The sequence below is a fragment of the Malaclemys terrapin genome, chromosome 12, assembly GCF_027887155.1.
Source record: "Malaclemys terrapin pileata isolate rMalTer1 chromosome 12, rMalTer1.hap1, whole genome shotgun sequence".
Classification (NCBI taxonomy): Eukaryota; Metazoa; Chordata; order Testudines; family Emydidae; genus Malaclemys; species Malaclemys terrapin.
In genome coordinates, this window is record NC_071516.1 from 20,709,194 (window position 1) to 20,730,954 (window position 21,761).

Sequence of the window (21,761 nt, forward strand, 5' to 3'; positions counted from 1 at the left end):
TCCACTCCCTCAGCACCACCTAAAGAGTTCCCCTAATCCCTGAGCCCTAGGAAAGGGATTGGGAATCAGACTGCAGCCCAGCAGGAGGCCTTCCCATTCGCTCTGAGCTGCCTGCGCAGGGTCCTAGCCTACATGCAATAATACCCTGGAGGGATAGTGTGTGTGACTGATGCTAAAGGAGGGAGGTGGAAAATGTGAGATGGGCCCCACAAGGTCGCAGATCAGAGAACCGCCCCACCCTCAGCTCCTCCAAAATGTCTGGCACCTCTCCCCATGCCCATTAGGGAGCCTAGATCAGTGACCTTGTGCAGGATGACTTCTGAGGGCTGGCCCGTGGACCCCCGGCAAGGCCGAGCTCCTTGAGTTGGTGTCATGGCTGCTCCTGGGGACACCCTCAGCCCATCCGTGAAGCAGGAAGTTACACTAGAGAAAGGGAAATTGATCTGAGGGGCCAAATGGAAATCCTGCTTTGTACAAACCGAGCCCCTGGTACAGCCCCAACCAACGCCCCCCAGGCTGGCTCAGCAGCTGCCACAGCCTCATCCCAACCTGGAATACAGGGGGGAGATTTCCACCTGCCAAATCCCCAAAGCCAAAGATGGGGTGCAGCACCCCGAAAGCCGAGTGACCCTGGGGAGGAGGGAAAGATGGCACTGTAACCGCTGTAAGAGGAGAGAACAGCCTGCGCTGGGGGTGGCACTAAATCCAGAGGGAACGGCTCAAACGTACAGCTATGTTCTAGTGTTTCCCCCAGGCAGCCCCTTCGGACCGTGGCTGACTGTGGGGTAGGTGTCGGGCTATAAACAGGGCCACAGCTGTATAACTATATCAGTTTAACCAAAGTTTCCCATGTAGACAAGCTCTAAGCAGTGAGATTGTACCAGACACTAGCAGCAGCTCAGCCCAGAGGCTGAGGAGCCCCCCAAGGGAGGAAGACACCCACTGACTTCCTGGTGTGGTCAGGAGCCAGGCTGGATTTAAGGTCTCATTCAGGACTATGGCGGTGCAGGGCAGGATGGGCAGCCCTGGCAGCTAAGTGGCACATCTGCCAAACCCAGCCTCACTGCATCGCTCCAACGCCCTGGGATGGGGACTCAGTTCCTTAGCGAAGTGGCTTCTAGCCCACCCTGTGAGGGGCAGTTCCCCATGCCCTGTGTTGGAAAGATGCTCGGGGGGGGGGGGGGGGGGGCATGATGCTGCTGTCACTCAGAGCCTCTCTGCCTTGTTTTAAAGGTCCCAAAGGGTTTCTTAGAAAGAGACGGCTCAACATCCCAAACCAACAGGGGCTGCTCCCTGGGGAAAGAGCCTGGACCTGTGCTAGGATCCTGGCTCCGAGCTCACTGGAGGGGGAAGGGGGGCCTGAGAAGCAGCAAGGGGTAGAATCGCCCTCACACACACAGACAGGAAACATCTGAGCCTCCATCAAGAAACCAGGGGGAGAAGAGCTTAGGCCAGGTCTGGATGTGCCTGACCAATGAGACAGGAGGGGCAGAGGCGGTGAGGGGAGGAACCTGCAGGTGGAGGAGGAGATGGAGTGACCAGAATCACAGGTTACAAACTGCTATGTGAACAACAAGTTTCTTTATTTGTTACAGTGCACGAGGTGCCAGGGACATCAAATTATACAGAGTCAGGGCAAGAAGAAAGAGACCCCCAGCTCTGCTCAAAGCCTCCCCTTGACTGCAGGGAAAGAGCCGTTGCAAGGGGGTTGTGAATCATGCTCCTCAGGTCCCTCACGGGATGAGGCCTCAGCCCCATCCTCTCTGTGCTAGGCGGGCAGGATCTGAAATTCCATGGCAGCCCCATGACAGGTGACAACAATGTGGCATGGTTGGTGCTAAAGACGAGATGGATTAAGAGTGCAGGTGCTTTGCAGGCATTGTGCAAGCTGATATCCTAGGGCTGGTCTGTGGGACCCCTGCGAGGCCAGGCACATCAGCTGGTGTCTTGGCTCCTCCTGGGAACGCCCTTGGGACACAGGAAGTTATGCTGGAGAAAGGGAAAATGATCAGCAGGTTCAATAGGAAATCGTGGGCTGTGCAAACCCAGCCTCTGGTTCAGCCCCAGCTCCCAAGAACACAACCCAGTTTGGTCCAGCCCAGCCCTGCAGCTGCCATGGCCTTGTCCCAGCCTGGGATACGGAGGGGTGGGGGGGCGGAGATTTCCACCTGCCAAATCAGTGGACCCCAAGAAGGAGCACAGTATCCCCAAAGCCTAGTTACCCTATGGATGGGGGGGGGGGCATCAAACTTCCTGCCCTTTGGATGGCACTGAATCCCGAGCTAACTTGCTTGGCAGAGGAAGCTCTCCATGTTAGTATCTCCCCATGCAGACCCTTCTGACCCTGTTCCTATCTCCATGGAGCAGGGGTGAGAGAGCATTAATCCCCCATTCCCTGCCCAAGGGAGCGTCCTGCTATCATCTCCCTGCCTCTTCCACTTGTAGTCAACAGGAATTGGGTAGTATTCCTTTAAATTGTTTGCAAGCCCTTTAGTCGCGTGTATGTCTGAGAAGCCCCCAGAACCCTGCCAGAGCTGCCGTGGGTGTATGTAGCTAGGCCTGGCACACTGGATGTCATTAGCAAACATAGTTATTGGTCCTCATTGTGCCCATGTTGTGCATTCATTGTGTGACTCTTCTGTAAAGAGCAAAACACACAACATCATTGTCCTCTCTAGATCCTGGATGAGGCTTGAGGGTGGGGCAAGGGGAGGTGTTATCTAAAGAGACTCTGGGCATTGGACCACAAACCCAATCAATAATGTCGCCTTCCCCTTTTCTGGCCCCAGACACACCATCCCATAGATTTCCCAGTGCAGCTTCTCAAACTGAATCCCTCCAGATCCCCTCTGCCTGTTGCCCAGGTGGACCCAACTTTTGTTGTCTTGTGACACCACAAAGTCATATTCATACAAAGGCGTGTAGGAAGGTGCCAAGTACCCAGCCTGTTCCCTAGTCAGCCAGAATGGTGAGGCCTCTGGAGGTAGCTCTGATCAGAGCTGATCTCGGCTGGAAGCCATGGGTTGAAATGCCCTTTCCCATAGGCGCCCTGCAGCCCAGCTGGAGCAGGAAGTGATCTCAGTCCAGAGCCCAAAGAGAGGATCAGGCTGGTATCTTTACCATGTCCCTTAGGATAAACACAGGCCCTCCCGCAGAAAGTCTCACAGCACTTCTTGAATCTTGGACACTGGCGGTCAGAGTGGCAGCGATTTGGGGGATTGTACATAGCGCACTTAAAGATGACGTCTGGACAGGTTTCAGGTTTCCCTGTAAGAGAAGATCACCACATAAAGAAATCTAGCAAAGCATAATGTCAGCTCTAAGCTACTTGGGACAGGGACAATGAAATCTGTGCAGCACCCAGCACAAAGGATCCCCCAAAATACCTATTGAAATAATAATAATTCAGAGGCCACGTGGTTATTGCAGGCTGCAGTGTGTGTTATGATGCAAGTAGCAGGTGAGGGGGCATAACTGCAGTAGTTGTGCCTCAGCTATCTGTAGTTGTATTTGCCTCTGCATTCTCCACAGGCTTGTTAACACCTTGTGCAGGTGAAACAGACAAGTTGTCCATTGAAGAGAAATGCAAACCTGTGAACACCGCCTGCTTCCACTCTGCTGTCTAGGTGCATTTCCCAGGCGCATGCCCTGGGGCCAAACCTCCCAGATCCAGCTGCCAGGGGCATTTCCTTTCTAAACCCAACATGATTGCCACCTTGAAGGGGTTAAATACTATCACAAATACCTTTCAGTTTGGTTGACAGGTCATGCTCCACCCTGTGGGAAGCACAAAGTCAAGGAGGTGACTAAAGGGAGTAGCCCCTTTCATGGGCTGGAAGTGATCTCAGTCCAGAGCCCAAAGAGAGGATCCTTTGGGCCTCTCTGGCTGCTGCCATGGAGGGACAATAAGAACTGGGACCCACCCTGCAACCAGCTGAGCTACCTGTGCCCATCAGTGCTCTCTGTCCTCTGTGAGTCTGGTGCCCTGGGCTGCTGGCTGGGGCAGGAGCTGTCAGCACTTACCTGTTGCTACTACAGGGAAAGTTCAGAATACTAGAGACAGACAATCCCTGTAAGGTCCCGTCTAACCCAGACCCCCGGGCAGGGCAGGATTGTTCCTTACTCTACATTGACCAGAGATGTGTCCAGACTTGTTTAATTGTCCCAAGCAATAGGTCTCCCCAGCAGTGGCCCTAGCCATTTTTCTGGCCAGAGCAGAAAATGCTTTCAGCACTTTCTGTCCCCCAGCTCACACAACAAGCCCCCCCCCCCCCCCCCCCAGCCGATCAGCAGAGTCAAAAAAATAGCGGAATGGCACTTAGGTACGGCACCTATGATGACGGTCCTGTTTTCCCTCCCTTAGGACTGACCCTGGGGCTTCCCACCTCTCTTTGGGAGACTCATCACAGCCTGATACATCCCACAGCCAGGAAGATTCTTCTAAAGTTCACCTGAAAACTTCCTGATCTTCATCTCACCCCATTAGCCGCCCCCCATCCCATGTGACACCCTAACCGTGTCCTCTCCTCCCTTGGGGCCCACACCCCGTGAGTATCTGCAGAGAGGTCCCATCCTCACTGAGTGATCTCCCAGCCACGCTCTATGGATTTTGCACTTTCCACTTCTTCCCCCTCAGCCAACCCTCGATCCTGTCAGTCGTTTTTCCCTGAATCTGAACTCCTCCAGTTTGTCACTAAGTACGGTGACCATATTTCCCAAAGGGGAAAACAGGACACCGTGCAGAGCTAACCTGAGACGCCAGCCCCCGTCGCATGCAGGCCTGGCCCAAGCATGCAGGCTGACAGCCCGAGGCCCACCACCCAGAGCCTAGCATCGCTGTCTCCCCACCCCCTGCCCCACGAATGTTCCTCCACACACCCCCAGGGAGACACGCCTGACTTTTTTGGCAAAACTGGGCATTTATCCTGTTTGCTCTTGCCAACTGATCATCAGCTGGCAAGAGCAAACTGGACAAATGCCAAGTTTTGCCAAAAAAGTCAGGACGTCTGGGCTTAAAAAAGGGACTGTCCCATCCAAAATAGGACGTATGGTCACCCTACCACTAAGAGGGGACATCATACCAGACACTGGCGGCAGCTCGTCCCAGAGAGTTCTCCGTTATCTGAGAAGCTTCTGCCCAAATGCTCTGTGAACTCTGGGGTCCAGTGACTGAAAACCCAACACCTGGAGATCTGGGCTGAGGTCCCCAGATACATTTAGCTGCAGTCTCCTATCATCAGGATAAAGGTGACCCATTTACACTGAGACCAGTACCTCTCTGAAGCAGGACGCAAGCTCTCCCACAGCTAGTTTCACAGCATTTCTTGGGCCCTGGACATTGGTAGTCATAATCACAATGGTTGGGAGGATTTATCATACGACACCGGACAGTAACCACTGGGCAAGTCCCGGGTTTCTCTGCAAGAGAGGAGATGGCAGGATAAACAACCTTCTATGACAGGATAATAGCCAGGCCCCAGGCACTGATCTCTGCCTGTTGAGTGCTCAGCTCCAGTTCCCTTGTATCTCTCACCCTGCCAAGACCTAAAAGGATGGACACAGGCAAATGATTCCTGCAGGACAGCTGCAGTTCTGTGGGATTCATCCCCTTAATGCCAGTGACTCTCTCTGTAACCCCAGTGCCATCACTCCTCATTGCAAATAACTTTCAACAAGGAGCAGGGATGCCACGTTTGTGACAGGCAGGTACCACTGGGACTAAAATGAGTGACGCCTGTCAAAGTGAGGGAGATGGGAGAGGCCTGCTTGGGTCACACAGCACACTCCTGCCCTCCCCACCCCTGCTGGGTTAGGACAGGGAGTGATGAGCTCACTGCAAAGCAAGGTGGTAGGTTTGGAAATACTGGCCCTGCGGGGTTCCATGGTTGGGCGGGAGGCAAGCCTTTGTACACATGGACATGCAGTACTTTGTAGTGCTGGAGCACTCAGGATCCTAATCACACCCCCATTAGGAGGAACTACCCTGAGACAGGTATTCTCGATCACTGGGCAGGTCCAGGTTTCACTGCATCAGACTAAGCCCCTGGCACGAACATCTCTGCCTACTAAAGGCTGAAATACTGTCCCTGGCTCAGCAGGGACAGGGTGAGAGCTCCCTGGGGAGCCAAGACCCACAGACTATAAACAATGAGGCAGGTACCTTGCTGAACACAGCCCAATCCACAGCCGGTGTCACAGCACTTCTCTTCCCCAACACACTGGCTGTCTGATTGACAACGATTAGGGGGATTGAACCTCTGGCACCAAACAGTGATCACTGGGCAGGTTCCAGGTTTCAGTGCAAGAAAGATGTGCACGGTATAAACACCACCTTGTAATGCCGGGCAGCATGCTGAGCTCCAGTGAGAGGCACCTGCTATCAGGCAGAGTGCAGACTGTGGTGACCAGTCTGGCCTCTGTGAAATTCTGCTGTCGGTTGAAAATCCTCTGCTGAATTATCCTGGGCCTAATCCTCCCCTGCCAGGCACCTCATGTGTCATCCGCAGCTCTGCAAGGCAGGTGTAAAATGCTGCCATGTCAGCATGGACAGAAGAGGCACAGGACTACAAAACGGGCATGGCAGGGGGAATCGGGCCCCCTTTGCTTAGGCATGAGTGACTGAAGCCTCACCATCTGGAAATGAGATTTAGGGAAGGAAAGAACCCAGGCAGGTCTCTAGCCAATCCTCTGGACACTGTAATTCCAGACCCCTGCTACCCAGCTGTGGTGTTTAGTTACACATTTAATTCCCAGCCTGGAGGGGGCTCGGCTGCTGTTTCTCATGAGAATGGCCTGTGCTGCTCTGGCTGCAACTCCTCAGAGCCTGCAGGTCCTGACCACTCAAAATGGGAGTTTGCTGCGTTGCTCAGGAAAGGTGGGGCCAGCGCCTTAGCTGGGGCAAACCGGAGTCGCTCTGTCGACTTCATTTTACATCAGGTGGGGATTTGACTGAGGCTACACGGAGATGCATTGGGGTGGTAGCTGTGAACCTTTTCACAACGAAACCCCTCAGTGGCCGAGCAGGCTCAGACGGAACTGATCTAATGAAATTCACAGGGAGAAACTGCAACTTCGGCACCTACTGCAGCGACCCTCACACCGTGGTCTCTGTGCCTTCTCAGGCTCAGTATCTGAACGGTATAAAATCCCGAACAGAGCCTGCTAGTGAGGTGGCCTTTCCCTGGTGCAGGAGCAGTTGTGATCCCAGAATGTCAGGTGCTGAGTGTCAGTATAGAGAGCAGCCCTGTTAGTGCTGTCTGGGGAGGGGACCACTCACTACAGCCTGAAGAGCCCCCTGCTCTCTGCCCTCCCATGGGACTGGAGCCTGCTGCCCCTTGGGTAGAGCTGGCAGAAGCTGTTCTCAACACTTACCTCCGGGGATTTGTTGCACAGGTAAGATTGTGCCAGACCAAGACGGCAGCACCATCCAGAGGGTGAGGAACCCCATGAAGAAGAAGGCACCCAGTGACTTCATGGTGTTGTCTCAAGAGGCAGGTCTGAATGCCCAGAGCTGTGTCAGGCTGGTATTTAACATCTCACTCCTGGGGAAAGGGGAGGGGGGAGCCAAGAACAAGGTGCCTGGTGCCAATATTTGTCCCCTTGTCTTGTGCCATTTCACAATCAGGTTCTTGTTTCTTCCTGGAGCTCTTTGCACAAGAAAAACATGAGATTGACCCATTGCTCGGAAGAGTGAAATTCTCCCCTTGCTCAAGAGCAAGCTACAGACACAGTTTCAATGTGGAGTTGGGGGCAAACTCAAGTGGAGATGACAACAGAAACTTTGCTCCAAAGAGGATAGAAGCCAGTAAACTATTGACTTCTGGGCAGGGGCGTTGTCTCATGGAGTGAGTTGCTGGTACCCTTTTGCTCTCAGCTCCATCTACCGCCCCCACCACCCTGCTGTTAAGTCTCTTTGAGGTCCCACCTGAAGTTCCAAACCCTGGGGAAAGAACCTGGCGCAATGCTTTGATTCCGGCTCTGAATGCATTGGCGGAGGCTGTGGGGGTGGAAGTCAGGGTGGATGTGATTGTGCAGGCTGTGGAATCACAAACAACAAAGATAAGATATGAAAGAAATTCTTTATTTGTATCGTGTCCAAGTGGAACTAATTAAACCTCATTGGCAATGAGTTCTGGCAGCAGGACTGGAAGAGATGGCCCCGCCCTCAGCCAATGAGATCCACACCCAGTTTCTTTTCAGGAACATTTACAATAGCACCATGGATACAAAATCTCAAGGTCATCACAGAACTGTGCTCACCCTGGTCTCTCTATGGTGCCTAGGCAGGGTCTGAACCTGCAAAGGAATTTCCCCAGGGAGGTAACAAGTGACAGTACAAGAAATATGTGGAAAGTGCCTAAATATACCCTCCCAATGGCTGGTGTTAATGGCCTGGAGCTAGAGTTGTTTGGAAGAAGATGCGAGCGTTCAGACAGTATTAGATTACAAAAAACTTTTGTACATAAACATTCTTGACCAAAAAAGGGAAAAGTTCTGTTGTAATTTTGGTGGTGGGGTTGGATTACTTGGAATTCCCTTTTCTTTTCCCTCTCAACCTATTCTCACAGATAGAGTTGGATGATAAAGATGCAGATTTGATATAGGATGCTCCTTGTAAAGATAAGTGGACTGTCATACCGGGGTGCTGGAACGCTTTTTATAGTGGGGCTGCTGAGAGCCATTGAATCAAACTGTAAACCCCATAGATAATGGAATCCACTTCAAGCCAGGGGCTGCAGCAGCACCCTAGTTCCAGCACCTGTGTGTCATGCTGCTTCGTAAACTTTTCTGCAAGACTGGATCAATAGAGCAACTGTATATCATCTTCATGCTGGACTGCAGGGTGACCGGTAAGAAACTTCGCTAAAAATCCCCTCTTGTCGGAATTGCATCATTGCTTTTATCACCTTCTCATTTAAGTGACGGGAGTCTCTGTTTTTCTGTGTTGACTCAAATATCTAGAGTCGGCATTCTTTCCAATGTTTTATAGAGAGAGGTAAGCTGGAGTTATGTGGAGTGATTTCCTGCTTTGGACCAGGAGAAATTCAGTGAGGTTAGGCTGCAGGGAACTGGTGTCAGTGCTGTTCCTGGGGATGCCTTGATCTATTGTGAAGCAAGTTATGCTGGAGGGGAAAAAAAGCAAAGCAGTCAGAAGTCTTAAGGGGAAAATCCTTTTCTATATCAGAAGGGAAGCTGGGTGCTGGGAGCCAGGACTCCTGGGTCCTATTCCAAAATCTTGGCCATTTCCCACATGGCTCCAGCACTTTTCATCTCATGGCATGACACCAAACCTGTGTTTTCTTTCACTTGTTTCCTGCCACAATTCTGCAACTCATTCGCGGTTTCACCTGCACCGCCGGATATGGCCCTTGGACTGATCTCTCTGCTGGGGCCTGCATGAATGGGGATGTTTCAGGCTCAGCACCAGTGTAGCGAGTGTTGGGGAAGCTGGGAAGATGCCAAGTACCCAGGTTTTTTCCTGGTAAAGCAGCATATTGTGACTTCAGCTGTGGTTAGTGCAGTGATTTGTGCCTGCAGCCCAGGGCTGTACACCCCTCCCCAGTGGGCAGCCCCCGGGCTCAGCTGGAGCAGGTCGGGAGCTCACTGCAGAGGCTGGGTACTTATGATGTCAACATGAGTGGAGGTGGGTATCTTTCTGTGGCTAATCACAGTCCAGCCCACAGTCAGTGACACAGCACTTCTCATTTTCTGGACACTGACGGTCATGTACACACTGCATTAGGAGGATACCATGAGAGACACCTTATATTGACTGCTGGACAGATGCCAGGTTTCTCTGTAACACAGGAAGATCATAGTGTAAGCTACCCTCTGCATTGGAAGCTGGGATAATAAGTGCAGGTGGGTGGTGGCACCTAGCGGTAACTAGAGTTCTCCCTTATCTGAGACGCTTCTGCCCAAATGCTCTGTGAACTCTGGGGTCCAGTGACTGAAAACCCAACACCTGGAGATCTGGGCTGAGGTCCCCAGATACATTTAGCTGCAGCCTCCTATCATCAGATTAAAGGTGACCCATTTACACTGAGACCAGTACCTCTCTGAAGCAGGATGCAAGCTCTCCCACAGCTAGTTTCACAGCATTTCTTTGGCCCTGGACATTGGTGGTCAGAATTACAACGGTTGGGAGGATTTATCATAAGACACCGGACAGTAACCACTGGGCAAGTCCCGGGTTTCTCTGCAAGAGAGGAGATGGCAGGATAAACAACCTTCTATGACAGGATAATAGCCAGGCCCCAGGCACTGATCTCTGCCTGCTGAGTGCTCAGCTCCAGTTCCCTTGTATCTCTCACCCTGCCAAGACCTAAAAGGATGGACACAGGCAAATGGTTCCTGCAGGACAGCTGCAGTTCTGTGGGATTCATCCCCTTAATGCCAGTGACTCTCTCTGTAACCCCAGTGCCATCACTCCTCATTGCAAATAACTTTCAACAAGGAGCAGGGATGTCACGTTTGTGTGACAGGCAGGTACCACTGGGACTAAAATGAGTGACGCCTGTCAAAGTGAGGGAGATGGGAGAGGTCTGCTTGGGTCACACAGCACACTCCTGCCCTCCCCACCCCTGCTGGGTTAGGACAGGGAGTGATGAGCTCACTGCAAAGCAAGGTGGTAGGTTTGGAAATACTGGCCCTGCGGGGTTCCATGGTTGGGCGGGAGGCAAGCCTTTGTACACATGGACATGCAGCACTTTGTAGTGCTGGAGCACTCAGGATCCTAATCACACCCCCATTAGGAGGAACTACCCTGAGACAGGTATTCTCGATCACTGGGCAGGTCCAGGTTTCACTGCATCAGACTAAGCCCCTGGCACGAACATCTCTGCCTACTAAAGGCTGAAATACTGTCCCTGGCTCAGCAGGGACAGGGTGAGAGCTCCCTGGGGAGCCAAGACCCACAGACTATAAACAATGAGGCAGGTACCTTGCTGAACACAGCCCAATCCACAGCCGGTGTCACAGCACTTCTCTTCCCCAACACACTGGCTGTCTGATTGACAACGATTAGGGGGATTGAGCATCTTGCACCTGAAAGGAACCACTGGGCAGGTCCCAGATTTCTCTGCAAGAAAGACGTGCACGGTATAAACACCACCTTGTAATGCCAGGGAGCATTCTGAGCTGCAGTGAGAGGCACCTGCTATCAGGCAGAGGAATGCCACATTTGTGTGGAATGAAGGTAACATTGGGACTAAAAATAACTGGCATCCCTTGAAGTGAGGGATGCATGAAAGGTCTACTTGGACAAGTTCCCCCCCCCCCCCCCCCCCCGATGGGCTGGAACAGGGAATGATCTTACCACAAAGCATGGTAGAAGCAGGGCCGTCCTTACCCATACGCAAAGTACGCAGCTGCGTAGGGCACCAGGAAATTTCTGCATAGGTGCATGCTGCTCCAACCCATGCTCCGGCTCTTCCCAAGGACCCCCGCCCCTGCTCTGCCCTGCCCCTTCCCCACCCCAGCCCCGCTTCTTCCCGCTCTGCCCCCCATTCCCCTGAGCTCTGCAGCAACCTGGCCCCAGCCGTGCCGCCGGTGAGTGCTGGGGGGTGGTTCCTCCCCGCCCCCCAAGCCAGCCTCAATCCCCACCGGTGCAGAGGCCTGGGGCCCACTCCTCGCCCCCACCCCCACAGAGGCCTAGGGCCAGCCCCCCAGAAGCCTGCCCCCTTCCCCCCACGGGGGGGCTGTGTAGGACCCCAGAATAGCTAGGGACGGCCCTGGGTAGAAGGATTAGAAATACTGGCCCAGTGTGGTACCTTGGTTGGGCTGAAGGCACTCCTTTCCACAGAAGGACATGCAGCACTTCATGGGGCCGGTGCAGTCATGGTCTTCCTTACACTTATCAGGAGGGTTTATCATGCGACACCTACTCACAATCAATGGACAGGTCCCAGGTTTTGCTGTAACTAACAAACAAATTCTGTGTTACAAGTAGGGCTGTCGATTAATCGCAGTTAACTCACTCAATTAACTCAAAAAATTAACTGCGATTAAAAAAATTAATTGCGATTAATTGCACTGTTAAACAATAGAATACCAACTGAAATTTATTAAATATTTTGGATGTTTTCCTACATTTTCAAATATATTGATTTCTATTACAACACAGAATACAAAGTGTACAGTTCTCACTTTATATTATTTTTTATTACAAATATTTGCACTGTAAAAACGATAAACAAAAAAAATAGTATTTTTAATTCACCTCATACAAGTACTATAGTGCAATCTCTTTATTGTGAAAGTGTAACTTACAAATGTAGATTTTTTTCTGTTATATAACTGCACTCAAAAACAAAACAATGTAAAACTTTAGAGCCTACAAATCCACTCTGTCCTACTTCTTTTTCAGTCAATTGCTAAGACAAACAAGTTTGTTTACATTTACGGGAGATACTGCTGCCTATATCTTATTTACAATGTCACCTGAAAATGAGAACAGGCATTCACATGGCACTTTTGTAGCCAGCGTTGCAAGGTATTTACATGTCAGATATGCTAAACATCTGTATGCCCCTTCATGCTTCAACCACCATTCCAGAGGACATGCTTCCATGCTGATGATGCTCATTAAAAAAATAATGCATTAATTAAATTTGTGACTGAACTCCTTGGGGGGAGAATTGTATGTCTCCTGTTCTGTTTTACCCACATTCTGCCATACATTTCATGTTATAGCAGTCTCGGATGATGTTTTAAGAACACTTTCACAGCAGATTTGACAAAATGCAAAGAAGGTACCAATGTGAGATTTCTAAGGATAGCTACAGCACTCGACCCAAGGTTTAAGTATCTGAAGTGCCTTCCAAAATCTGAGAGGGACGAGGTGTGGAGAATGCTTTCAGAAGTCTTAAAAGAGCAACACTCCAATGCGGAAACTACAGAACATGAACCACCAAAAAACGAAAATCAACCTTCCGCTTGTGGCATCTGACTCAGATGATGAAAATGAACATGCGTCGATCTGCTCTGCTTTGGATCGTTATCAAGCAGAACCCATCATCAGCATGGATGCATATATTCTGGAATGGTGGTTCAAGCATGAAAGGTCATGAATCTTTAGCCCATCTGGCACATAAATATCTTATGATGCCGGCTACAATAGTGCCATGCGAATGCCTGTTCTCACTTTCAGGTGACATTGTAAGGAAGACATGGGCAGCATTATCTCCTGCAAATTGTAACCAAACTTGTTTGTCTGAGCGATTGGTTGAAGTAGGACTGAGTGGACTTGTAGGTTCTAAAGTCTTACATTGTTTTATTTTTGAATGCAGTTATTTTTTGTACATAATTCTACATTTGTAAGTTCAACTTTCATTATGAAGAGATTACACTACAGTACTTGTATTAGCGTAATTGAAAAATACTATTTCTTTTGTTTTTTATAGTGCAAATATTTGTATTAAAAATAAATATAAAGTGAGTACTGTACACTTTGTATTCTGTGTTGTAATTGAAATTAATATATTTGAAAATGTAGAAAGCATCCAAAAATATTTAAATAAAAGGTATTCTATTATTGTTTAACAGTGTGATTAATTGGACTATTAATTGCAATTAATTTTTTTAATCATGCAATTAACTTTTTTTATTGCTTGACAGCCCTAGTTACAAGGTAACAAACTAAGCTTTCGGCACAAAGATCTGTTCTTGCTCAAGCTGAAATACTGTCCCCGGCTCAACAGGGACAGGGTGAGAGCTCCTTGGGGAACCCTCCTTTCACCCCAGGCTATAAACAATGAGGCAGGTACCTTGCTGAGTAGAACACAGCCCAATCCACAGCCGGTATCACAGCACTTCTCTGCCCCAGCACACTGGCTGTCTGATTGACAACGATTAGGGGGATTGAGCATCTTGCACCTGAAAGGAACCACTGGGCAGATCCCAGATTTCTCTGCAAGAAAGACGTGCACGGTATAAACACCACCTTGTAATGCCGGGCAGCATGCTGAGCTCCAGTGAGAGGCACCTGCTATCAGGCAGAGTGCAGACTGTGGTAGGACGAGCCTAGCCTCTGTGAAATTCTGCTGTCGGTTGAAAGGCCTCTGCTGAATTATCCTGGGCCTAATCCTCCCCTGCCAGGCACCTCATGTGTCATCCACAGCTCTGCAAGGCAGGTGTAAAATGCTGCCATGTCAGCATGGACAGAAGAGGCACAAGACTATAAATGGGGCATGGCAGGGGGAATCGGGCCCCTTTTGCTGAGGGGTGAGTGACTGAAGCCTCACCATCTGGAAATGAGAATTAGGGAGGGAAAGGACCCAGGCAGGTCTCTAGCCAAATCTTCTGGACTCTGTAATCCCAGATCCCTGCTATTGCAGGAGGTCGCTTATACCAGCAGACCCCTGTTTGAGAGAGAACAGGGACACGCCCAAATAGGAAAAAGAGCTTCTGGCTGTGGTATTTGGAATGGAGTGATTCCATCAGTGCACCTATGGCCATTAGTGCAATCAGGCCACAAACTTGTAGAGACAATCACAGCAAAACTCCTTCTTAGTGCTCCAAAGAGACGGCAGCACATGTTGCTGCACCTCCAGCTCTACCAGGTAGAGATCAGATATTCTCCAAGATAACTCCTGGTGCTAGCGGACACCCTGAGACCAGCATCAGCAAGATGGGAGAAGGGGATCAGGACACTGAACCTATTAATCTGATCCACTATCTCGTAGTTTCAACAGTGAAGCCGATGGAAATCAAGGAAGCTATTGACAAGGACACTCAACAGAGCGATCCTAGCAGACAAAAGCCAAGTACGGGAGGAGCAGAACCATATATGCAAATTAAAGATGAGCTGAGTGTGCAGATGGAATCATATTTTGTGGGCAGAGAGCTGTTGTCCTCACCCAGTTACGTGAGGATGTCATGCCTCAGACCTGGGCATTGACAGCTGTCTTACACAAGTTCAAGAGTGTGTTGACTAGCCAGGAATGAATACACAACTCTGCTCCTTGATAGAAGGGTGTGACAGCTGCCAATCATGTGATAAGCAGGGGGAGAAAGAGATTCTCTTACCATATGAGCTGCACACCCAACGTAGGTGGGAACTGACTTATTTACCTTAAAAGAAAAGCAATGCTTGATTGCTGTGGACTATTGTTCAAATTGTTCGGAGGCCAATGCCCTGCCTGATACAAGAAGCAAGTCAGTGATTGGCAAATTGGCAGCCCACCTTGTGAGGTATGGCATTCTGGACACTGTATTCACTGAAAACGAACCTCCATTTGCCTTGGAAAAGTTTAAGGAATTTGCATGCAAATTAGGAATTTGACTCCCCGGCATTTCCACAGACTAATGATGAGGTGGAATCAGATGTGAAAACAGCTAAGGCCTGGTCTACACTAACCCCCCAACTCGAACTAAGGTACGCAACTAACGTAGCTGAAGTCGACGTACCTTAGTTCGAACTTACCGCGGTCCAGATGCGGCAGGCAGGCTCCCCTGTCGACTCTGCGTACTCCTCGCGCCGAGCAGGATTACGGAAGTCAACGGGGAGCACTTCTGGGTTCGATTTATCGTGTCTAGACAAGACGCGATAAATCGAACCCAGAAGTTCGATTGCCTGCCGCCGAACCAGCGCGTAAGTATAGACAAGCCCTAAGAGACTGTTACACAAGGCAGTTTCTTGCAGTTCGGTCGCTTTGTTGGCATTTTTGGCATGCAGGCATACCCCATCAAAGGGGGTGCTAAAACAGTACCAGTGCAGCCACTGACCAAAACCCTGCTACCAATGAGGGGAGACCTGTTGTAGCCAGAAGGATGGGAACATGCCAAGAGAAAAGGCCAACAATTGGAGAAAGCAGGTAACAGGTCAGCCAAGGACCTACCGGCTCTGATGACAGATACTCCTGTGAAAACAACAAGGAGTCTGGTGGCACCTTAAAGACTAACAGATTTATTTGGGCATAAGCTTTCGTGAGTAAAAACCTCACTTCTTCGGATGCATCCGAAGAAGTGAGGTTTTTACTCACGAAAGCTTATGCCCAAATAAATCTGTTAGTCTTTAAGGTGCCACCAGACTCCTTGTTGTTTTTGTAGATACAGACTAACACGGCTACCCCCTGATACTAGATACTCCTGTGGAGGATCCAGCCATTAGAGAGACACCAGAAGGAGTGGACTAAAGGATCTGTGCGGGGTGTAGTGATATCCAGGTTGTATGACTGGACTGCACAAGAGGGAGAGGTGATCTGAAGGAACCAGAGGCTCTTACGAGCTAGCAGACAGAACACCTAGAGAGGGCCTACAGGGATACAGAGCTCATCAGAGAATGAAAAGACAGAACCACCCGGAGGCCAACGCCACAGGGAGGGAGGAGACTTCACAGAGACATATTTTGCTAGACTTGGAGACAGGTGATAGGGAGACAGAGATGGGTCACCCCCGGTGTGGTCACCAGCTGGGGAGTCCAAACTATCTCAAGACTACATAGCCACCTGAGTCTATGGCAAAGATAAGACTCTAACTTGGCTATATGCTAGCAACCGCTGGCTGAAGGGACATAGGGTGGAGGTCTGGGTGTCAATTATTTGTTTTTAATGTATATATTAAAATGTTTGTAAACTAGGGAAGATGTATCAGGATCAGTGGCACTGGAATCAGAGAGCCCATGTTCTCTGCGGAGACTGTCATTGAGGTGACAGGGAAATTGGGAATGTGAGGAGTTGGGCTGGAAGCAACACAGCCACATGGACAGAGCAGTTCACAGGGTTGAATAAAGTTCCACTGGTTCAACTTCACCTGAATTCAGCTTCACTTTTTGCTAGTGAAACACATATGATGAACAACCATTTACTCCGGGACCTTTGAGTTCAACATTGCCCCAAGATGATAAATACCTTGAGATAACCTTATCCAAGACATGATGGAGACTCTGAACTGGGCAGAAACACTGGCTTTGGTCCAGAGATTAGGATACAGACTTGAGAGACCTGGGTTTAATTCTACCCCACTCTCCCTAGCTGACCTTGGGCGAGTCACTTAAGGCTCAAAGAGAAGATACTGGATAGATGGACTGATGATCTCATCTGACATGGTAATTCCTACATCCTTTGAACAGGAAACAAGACCAGAGGGAGGTCTGGAACATTTTGTACTTTATAAACTCCCACTTGTTTCAAGTGACTAACATACTAATAAAAACTGTGAGCAAGGGACGAAATAACACCTCCTCTCCCTAAAGACTTTCAACCAAGTTCTCCTGAGAGAGAAGACCCTGCTAGACATCAAGAGGACAGATGGGGAGACATGGGAAGGAAAAGTTGTGAGACTTTGAAGAAACAGCCCGATAGAAAGGAAAATGGACCAGACATAGCTTTGTTCTGATCAAGAGCATCAAGAAAATTGGTGTCCTTCTACACCTCCCTGTTTGTGCAATAAGAGGGACCAGTGACTTGATTTAGAATCCTATGAAGGTGGGCAGTGGTAGAACAAATGTTCTGATAATTAATTACTTCAATGATCACTCAAGGTCCAAATGATGGACACAACCACTGATTCCTTCAGGAAAGCTACAGTTCTGTGGGATTCATCCCCTTAGGGCCAATGATTCTCTTTGTAACTTCAGCATTGTCATTCTTCATTTTGGATCCGAATACCTTTTGACAATAAAAGTCCAGGAATGCCACATTTGTGTGGAATGAAGGTAACATTGGGACTAAAAATGACTGGCATCCGTTGAAGTGAGGGATGCATGAGAGGCCTGCTTGGACAAGATCCCCCTCCTGATGGGCTGGAACAGGTAATGATCTTACCGCAAAGCATCATAGAAGGATTAGTAATATTGGCCCAGTGTGGTACCTTGGTTGGGCTGAAGGCACTCCTTCCCACAGACGGACATGCAGCACTTCATGGGGCCAGTGCAGTCAAGGTCTTCTTTACACTTATCAGGAGGATTTAACATGCGACACGTACTCGCAATCAATGGACAGGTCCCAGGTTTCGCTGTAATTAACAAACAAATCCTGTGTTACAAGGCATAGGCGTGCACAGCCCATTTCATTAGGGTGTGCACCCAGGGAACCCTGCCCTAGCCCCGCCCCCACCCTGCCCCCATCCACTCCCTCCTACTTACTGCCCCCTGACTTCCCCACTCAGAACCCCCAACCCCCCTGCTCCTTGATCCCTTACTACCCCCTCCTGGGACCCCTGCCTCTAACTGCCCTCCAGGACCCCACTCCCTATCTAAGCCTCCCGGCTCCTTGTCCTCTGACTGCCCCCCTAGGATCTTACCCCCTACCTGTCCCCTGACTGCCCCGACTCTTATCCACACCCCCACCCCCAGACAGACCCCCGAGACTCCCACGCCTATCCAACCGCTCCCCGCCCCCTGACAGGACCCCCAGAACTCCCGACGCATACAACCCCCCCGAGCTCCTTGTCCCCTGATCACCCTCTCCAGAGACCCCACCCCCACCCTAACTGCCTCCCCAGGACCCTCCTTGCTCCCTGTCCCTGACTGCCCTGACCCCATCCACCCCCCCACCCCCTGACAGACCCCAGAACTCCCATGCCCCATCTAACCCCCCTGCTCCCTGACTGCCCCCTCCAGAGACCCCCCCCCCACCTCTAACCACCCCCCAGAATCCCACCTCCTATCCAACCCACCCTGCTCCCTGTCCCCTGACTGCCCCCACCCCTTATCCAACCCCCCTGGCCCCGGACCCCTTACCATGAGATGAGGCTCCTAGCCTTCCCACGGAGCCAAACACTGCCCTGCGGGAGCGCACAGCCCTGGCCCCCAGAGCGCTGTGCGCGGGGCGACATGGCTCCAGGGGATGGGGGAAGGCGGGAGAGGGGCCGGCGGCTTGCTGCACTCATCCAGGCACTCTGGCCCGGGAGCGCAGACTCCGCGGCTTGCCGTGCCAGGAGAGGGGGGCCATTTGCCCACCCCTGCATTAGGGTGTGCCTGGGCACACCCGGCACACCCCGTGCGCACGCCTATGTTACAAGGTAAGATCTGTTCTTGCTAAAGCTGAAATACTGTCCCCGACTTAGCAGGGACAGGGTGAGAGCTCCTTGGGGAACCCCCATTTCACCTCAGGCTATAAACAATGAGGCAGGTACCTTTTTGTGTTAGAACACAGCCCAATCCACAGCCGGTATCACAGCACTTCTCTGCCCCAGCACACTGGCTGTCTGATTGACAACGATTAGGGGGATTGAGCATCTTGCACCTCATAGATACCACTGGGCAGGTCCCAGGTTTCACTGCAAGAAAGACGTGCATGTTATAAACACCACCTTGTAATGCCGGGCAACATGCTGAGCTGCAGTGAGAGGCACCTGCTATCAGGCAGAGTGCAGACTGTGGTGGGACCAGTCTGGCCTCTGTGAAATTCTGCTGTCTGTTGAAAGTCCTCTGCTGAATTATCCTGGGCCTAATCCTCCCCTGCATGGCCGGCTCCAGGCACCAGCTGAGCAAGCTGGTGCTTGGGGCGGCAGATTGTTGGAGGCGGCATTCTGCCCAATCCTAGGGCAGCACGGCCGCTTTTTTTTTGTTTTTTGTTTTTGTTTTGTTCTGCTCCGGCCACCCTGTAGGGGGCGGCGGCGTGGAGAACCAGAGGGCCCTGCAGGGCAGTCCTCTTCCTTCCCTCCCAGCTGACCAGAGTGGAGCCCTCACGGCAGGCGGCAGGAGGCGGCGCAGCGGGAGGGGCCGCGTGGCAGTGCCCCTGCTGTAGCCCTGGCCGCCCCCTTCTCTCTCTCTCCTGCCCGCTCCCTCCCTCTCCCACCCCGCAGCCGGTCCCCCTGCACCCATGCTCCAGCCACGCCGCAGGTTTTTTTTTTGCTTTGCCGTTCTGGCCGTCCCGTTTTTTTTTTTTGCTTGGGGCGGCCAAAAAGCCAGAGCTGGCCCTGCTCCCCTGCCAGGCACCTCATGTGTCATTCACAGCTCTGCAAGGCAGGTGTAAAATGCTGCCGTGTCAGCATGGACAGAAGAGGCACAAGACTATAAATGGGGCATGGCAGGGGGAATCGGGCCCCCTGCTGCTGAGACGTGAGTGACTGAAGCCTCACCATCTGGAAATGAGATTTAGGGAAGGAAAGAACCCAGGCAGGTCTCTAGCCAATCCTCTGGACACTGTAATTCCAGACCCGCTACCCAGCTGTGGTGTTTAATTACACATTTAATTCCCAGCCTGGAGGGGGCTCAGCTGCTGTTTCTCATGAGAATGGCCTGTGCTGCTCTGGCTGCAACTCCTCAGAGCCTGCAGGTCCTGACCACTCAAAATGGGAGTTTGCTGCGTTGCTCAGGAAAGGTGGGGCCAGCGCCTTAGCTGGGGCAAACCAGTGTAACTCTGTCAACTTCATTTGACATCAGGTGGGGATTTGACTGAGGCTACACGGAAATGCATTGGGGTGTCTGGCTGTGAACCTTTCCACAACGAAACCTCTCAGTGGCCGAGCAGGCTCAGACCGAACCGATCTAATGAAATTCACAGGGAGAAACTGCAACTTCGGCACCTACTGCAGCGACCCTCACTCCGTGGTCTCTGTGCCTTCTCAGGCTCAGTATCTGAACGGTATAAAATCCCGAACAGAGCCTGCTAGTGAGGTGGCCTTTCCCTGGTGCAGGAGCAGTTGTGATCCCAGAATGTCAGGTGCTGAGTGTCAGTATAGAGAGCAGCCCTGTTAGTGCTGTCTGGGGAGGGGACCACTCACTACAGCCTGAAGAGCCCCCTGCTCTCTGCCCTCCCATGGGACAGGAGCCTGCTGCCCCTTGGGTAGAGCTGGCAGAAGCTGTTCTGAGCACTTACCTCCGGGGACTTGTTGCACAGGTAAGATTGTGCCAGACCAAGACGGCAGCACCATCCAGAGGGTGAGGAGCCCCACAAGGAGGAAGATGCCCGCTGATTTCATGGTGCTGTTGGGAGACAGGTGTGAATGCCCATAGCTGAGCCAGGCTGGGATTTAAGCTCTCAGATGGGTGGGGCTGGGAAAGAGAGGAGGCATTTGGGTTCCTTTCAACATCCTGACCTTCCTCCCCTTCCATTTCATGAGCCGGTGCACGTGTCTGCCTCACCCCTTCTTGGGCAAGAACAAAGTAGCTGCCTAGTTTCTGAGAGGTTTTGCCCCCGGCAGAAATAGGGAGTTCACCATATTACTCATCAGCAGCCTGGGACAATGGCCTCCACCTGTCAGCACGCCACCTCCCCTCTGCTCCCAAAGGCACACGTATTCAAGGAGTTTAAAGCAATAGGTTTAACCCAGAAATGTGCTGACAGACTTGCGACCTGGTCTATCCAGCCTGCAGAGACCACACTCTGCTCTTTTGCAAGTTGGTTCACAAACCATGTGAATTACAGATGATCAACAGCAATTCACTCTAAGACTTTTGAGTTCAGCATTCCCCCAGAGGAGCTGTGATAATTGCCTTGACATATCTTCATGCAAAACCTGATGGGAGCCACTGAATGGGCAGAAACAGTGGCTTCCCTTAGATCAGGATGTACGCTCAAGACATGGGAGACCTGGATTCAATTCTATCTTGTTCTTTCTGTCTGACCTTGGGCAAGTTACATAAAGTCAGATTTTCAAAGGTATTTAGGTGACTAAAGATGCAGATAGGCGACTAATAGGGTTCTTCAAACAACTAGGCATCAAGCTCCCATTGAAATAAAACTATTTAGGGTTCCCTCTGACATTGTCTCCTGCTCAGCAACAGATTTGGTATCTTCTTCAGAGGGAATCAATGGGAGTTGGGTGCACAGGTGCTTTTGAAAATACCCCAAGGCTACTATCTGCATCTGCCT

General features: G+C 51.1%; 2 protein-coding genes across 2 annotated transcripts; both read right to left on the reverse strand.

The window, feature by feature from the left end:
• Positions 1–1,562: 1,562 nt before the first annotated feature.
• Positions 1,563–7,514, reverse strand: LOC128846589 (antileukoproteinase-like). The gene is made up of 4 exons (XM_054045797.1): positions 7,372–7,514; positions 5,275–5,418; positions 3,121–3,267; positions 1,563–1,989 (listed from the first exon to the last, which is right to left on the reverse strand). Exons 1-4 carry the CDS (start codon positions 7,472–7,474, stop codon positions 1,985–1,987), a joined length of 399 nt encoding a protein of 132 aa, XP_053901772.1. The 5' UTR covers positions 7,475–7,514; the 3' UTR covers positions 1,563–1,984.
• Positions 7,515–8,059: 545 nt separating this feature from the next.
• On the reverse strand, positions 8,060–20,901 carry LOC128846626 (whey acidic protein-like). The gene is made up of 7 exons (XM_054045856.1): positions 20,766–20,901; positions 19,078–19,221; positions 17,812–17,955; positions 11,772–11,921; positions 10,943–11,080; positions 10,055–10,198; positions 8,060–9,122 (listed from the first exon to the last, which is right to left on the reverse strand). Exons 1-7 carry the CDS (start codon positions 20,866–20,868, stop codon positions 9,118–9,120), a joined length of 828 nt encoding a protein of 275 aa, XP_053901831.1. The 5' UTR covers positions 20,869–20,901; the 3' UTR covers positions 8,060–9,117.
• Between the last annotated feature and the right edge of the window lie 860 nt (positions 20,902–21,761).